The sequence below is a fragment of the Calidris pugnax genome, unplaced genomic scaffold, assembly GCF_001431845.1.
Source record: "Calidris pugnax isolate Ruff unplaced genomic scaffold, ASM143184v1 scaffold391, whole genome shotgun sequence".
NCBI classification, from domain to species: Eukaryota; Metazoa; Chordata; class Aves; order Charadriiformes; family Scolopacidae; genus Calidris; species Calidris pugnax.
The window spans coordinates 12683-16909 of NW_015091097.1; the positions used below are offsets into that span (position 1 = coordinate 12683).

A 4227-nucleotide genomic window follows, 5' to 3' on the forward strand; every position below is an offset into this window, starting at 1 on the left:
TCCTCCCCCACCACCAGCACCATCACCCCCGTGGTGGGCAAGAAGCGCAAACGCAACGCCTCCTCCGACAACTCCGACGCCGAGGTCCTGCCCTCCCCATCTCCTCGCGAGGAAGAGGAGACCAGCGTCCAGGTATGAAGATCATCTCCAGAGGTCCACCATGGTGGTTCCTTCCCACCTTCTCCCTCCCCTGGGCTGTGATTGGCCACCTCTTCTCCTCCTCCTCCTCTTCTTTTTCCAGAAGCGAAGGTCCAACCGGCAGGTGAAGAGGAAGAAGTACACGGAGGACTTGGACATCAAGATCACCGACGATGAGGAGGACGAAGAGTTGGACGTGACGGGACCTCTTCGAACGGAGCAACCACCGGTTCCTCAACCTCCAGCTCCCGAACCGGAACCCGAAGGAGAGACTTTACCTTCCATGCAGTTCTTTGTGGTGGGATGTCATCTCCTCGTCCACCTCAGATGTTCCCCCCCTTCTCCATTCTCCATCATCTCCATCTTCTCCATCCCATCTTCTCGTTTCTCTCCATCCCACCATCATCATCTTCACCTCTTCTTCTTCTTCTCCTCCAGGAAAACCCCAGCGAGGAAGACGCCGCCATCGTGGACAAGGTCCTCTCCATGAGGGTGGTGAAGAAAGAGGTGAGGAGGAGGATGGGATGATGGGAAGTGGTGGGATGGGATCTTCTGCTTGGTTTCACCCCATCTTGACGTCCTCACCACCTTCTCCCCAGCTTCCGTCGGGGCAGTTGACCGAATCCGAAGAGTTTTTCGTCAAATATAAGAACTAGTAGGTGACCCCAAAACGAGGAGGGGGGGGGTTGGGGGTGTCCCCTGAGGTCCCCCTTGGGACCTTTGGTGGCCTCACCACGACGAGGTGGTTCTTGGAGGGGTTTTTTTTTTGGCCAAAAGTGGCTTTTTTCCCCCCAAAACTCTTCACCTGGACATGGGGACGTGACGTTTCGTCCCCGTGTCCCCCCCACTTTTGTGTCCCCCCCAACCCCACCCCAGCTCCTACCTCCACTGCGAATGGGCCACCATCGACCAACTGGAGAAGGACAAGAGGATCCACCAGAAGCTCAAGAGGTTCAAGACCAAGATGACCCAGATGCGGCATTTTTTCCACGAGGTTGGGTTTTGGGCTGGAAAAGGGAAGGTTTGGGGGTTTTTTGGGGGGGAGAAAAAGGTGTTTTGGGGTTTGGTGACCACCCGTGACCACTTCCACCTTCTCCAAAGGATGAAGAACCCTTCAACCCCGACTACGTGGAGGTGGACCGCATCTTGGACGAGTCCCACAGCGTCGATAAGGACAACGGGGAGGTGACCCAGGGGGTTTTTTTGGTCTTTTGTCCCCAAAATGGTCTTTTTTTGTTGTCACTGACCATCCCTTTGGTCTTCTTCTGTGTGTCCTCAACTCTTGGTGGCAGCCGGTGGTCTACTACTTGGTCAAGTGGTGCTCCCTCCCCTACGAGGACAGCACTTGGGAGCTCAAGGAGGACGTGGACGAAGGGAAAATCGGGGAATTTAAACGAATTCAAGCCCGACACCCCGAACTCAAACGTTTGGTGGGACCCCAGATCTTCTCCCCACCCCATATTGTCCTCGTCCCCCCAAACTGGGAGGTTCTTCTCCATCTTCTCACCTCATGGTCTTCTCCACAGCCCCGACCTCAAGCGGGTTCTTGGAAGAAGCTGGAGCTGTCGCACGAGTATAAAAACCACAACCAGCTCCGGGAGTATCAACTGGAAGGGGTCAACTGGTTGCTCTTCAACTGGTACAACAGGTGAGGTCCACGGAGGACGCGGTGGTGGTGGTGGTGGTGACCTCCGGCCACCCGAGAGGTGACCTCCTGACCTCCTCACCTTCTTCCTCCCTCAACAGGCAGAACTGCATCTTGGCCGACGAGATGGGTTTGGGGAAGACCATCCAATCCATCGCCTTCTTGCAAGAGGTCTACAACGTCGGGGTGAGGGGACCTTTCTTGGTCATCGCCCCTTTGTCCACCATCACCAACTGGGAGAGGGAGTTCAACACCTGGACGGAGATGAACACCATCGTCTACCACGGCAGCTTGGCCTCCAGGCAGATGATCCAACAGTACGAGATGTACTGCAAAGACTCACGGGTAAAAAAAAAAAAACCACAAATCCCACCACTTGAGGTCTTCTCCACCTCCAGAACCTTCTCAAGAAGGTGTTTTTGGAAGGCCACCACCCTTCCATCTCTCCTTTTCCCAGAACCTTCTCAAGAAGGTTTTGGAAGGCCACCACCCTTCCATCTCTCCTTTTCCCAGAACCTTCTCAAGAAGGTTTTGGAAGGCCACCTCCTTTGTCATCTCCCCTTTTCCCCCAACCTTCTCGAGAAGGTGTTTTTGGAAGGCCACCTCCTTTCCATCTCTGCTTTTCCCCCAACCTTCTTGAGAAGGTTTTGGAAGGCCACCACCTTTCCATCTCCCCTTTTCCCCCAACCTTCTCGAGAAGGTGTTTTTGGAAGGCCACCACCTTTCCATCTCCCCTTTTCCCCCAACCTTCTTGAGAAGGTTTTGGAAGGCCACCTCCTTTCCATTTCCCCTTTCCTAGAATCTTCTCAAGAAGGTTTTGGAAGACCACCACCCTTCCATCTCCCCTTTTCCCCCAACCTTCTCAAGAAGGTGTTTTTGGAAGTCCACCTCCTTTGTCATCTCCCCTTTTCCTAGAATCTTCTCAAGATGGTTTTGGAAGGCCACCTCCTTTCTTATCTCTTCTTTTCCCACAACCTTCTCGAGAAGGTGTTTTTGGAAGTCCACCACCTTTTCCATCTTCCCTTTTCCTAGAATCTTCTCGAGAAGGTTTTGGAAGGCCACCACCTTTGTGATCTCCCCTTTTCCTAGAACCTTCTCAAGATGGTTTTGGAAGGCCACCACCTTTCCATCTCCCCTTTTCCTAGAACCTTCTTGAGAAGGTGTTTTTGGAAGGCCACCTCCTTTCCATCTCTGCTTTTCCCCCAACCTTCTTGAGAAGGTTTTGGAAGGCCACCACCTTTCCATCTCCCCTTTTCCCCCAACCTTCTCGAGAAGGTGTTTTTGGAAGGCCACCACCTTTCCATCTCCCCTTTTCCCCCAACCTTCTTGAGAAGGTTTTGGAAGGCCACCTCCTTTCCATTTCCCCTTTCCTAGAATCTTCTCAAGAAGGTTTTGGAAGACCACCACCCTTCCATCTCCCCTTTTCCCCCAACCTTCTCAAGAAGGTGTTTTTGGAAGTCCACCTCCTTTGTCATTTCCCCTTTTCCTAGAATCTTCTCAAGATGATTTTGAAGGCCACCACCTTTCCATCTTCCCTTTCCCCACAACCTTCTTGAGAAGGTGTTTTTGGAAGTCCACCACCTTTGTGATCTCCCCTTTTCCCAGAACCTTCTCAAGATGGTTTTGGAAGGCCACCACCTTTCTTACCTCCCCTTTTCCCCCAACCTTCTCGAGAAGGTGTTTTTGGAAGTCCACCACCTTTATCTCCAGGGTTTTGGGGTTTTTTTGGTTTATTCCCATCATCCTCCAGGGTCGTCTCATCCCCGGGGCCTACAAATTTGACGCCCTCATCACCACCTTCGAGATGATCCTCTCGGATTGTCCCGAGCTGCGGGAGATCGAGTGGCGTTGCGTCATCATCGACGAGGCCCATCGCCTCAAGAACCGCAACTGCAAACTCCTCGACAGCCTGAAGCACATGGACCTGGTGAGGGCTGGTGGGGTGGGATGGAGAACGGGGAGGTCCTCCGTCCTCTCCTCTCCGTGGGGCGGGGCGAGCTGAAGGTACTTGTGGGGCTTTGGTGGCACCTGGAGATGTTTGGGAGCATCCTGAACTTAAGAGGATGGTCTTGGTGGCATCTGGAGATGTTGGGACCATCTCATGCCCCATGGGATGGTCCTGAAGGTCCATTTTGGGGTCTTGGTGGCATCTAGAGGTGTTGGGACCATCTCATGCCCCATGGGATGGTCCTGAAGGTCCCTTTTGGGGTCTTGGTGGCATCTAGAGATGTTGGGACCATCCCGTGCCCCAAAAGATGGTCCTGAAGGTCCATGTTGGGGTCTTGGTGGCATCTAGAGATGTTTGGACCCTGTGCCACACCCCAAGGGATGGTCCTGAAGGTCCATGTTGGGGTCTTGGTGGCATCTAGAGATGTTTGGACCCTGTGCCACACCCCATGGGATGGTCCTGAAGGTCCATTTTGGGGTCTTGGTGGCATCTAGAG

At 53.5% G+C, this 4227-nt stretch overlaps 1 protein-coding gene across 1 annotated transcript in view; it reads left to right on the forward strand.

Annotated features, from left to right (window-relative positions):
* The window catches only part of CHD8 (chromodomain helicase DNA binding protein 8), a 33472-nt gene that overhangs the window by 11238 nt on the left and 18007 nt on the right, over positions 1-4227 (forward strand). Inside the window, exons 4-9 of the mRNA XM_014957903.1 lie at positions 18-132; positions 242-436; positions 577-645; positions 738-793; positions 1015-1132; positions 1431-1433. Of these exons, the coding sequence (XP_014813389.1) occupies positions 18-132; positions 242-436; positions 577-645; positions 738-793; positions 1015-1132; positions 1431-1433 (556 nt within the window). The remainder of the gene's footprint in view (positions 1-17; positions 133-241; positions 437-576; positions 646-737; positions 794-1014; positions 1133-1430; positions 1434-4227) is intronic.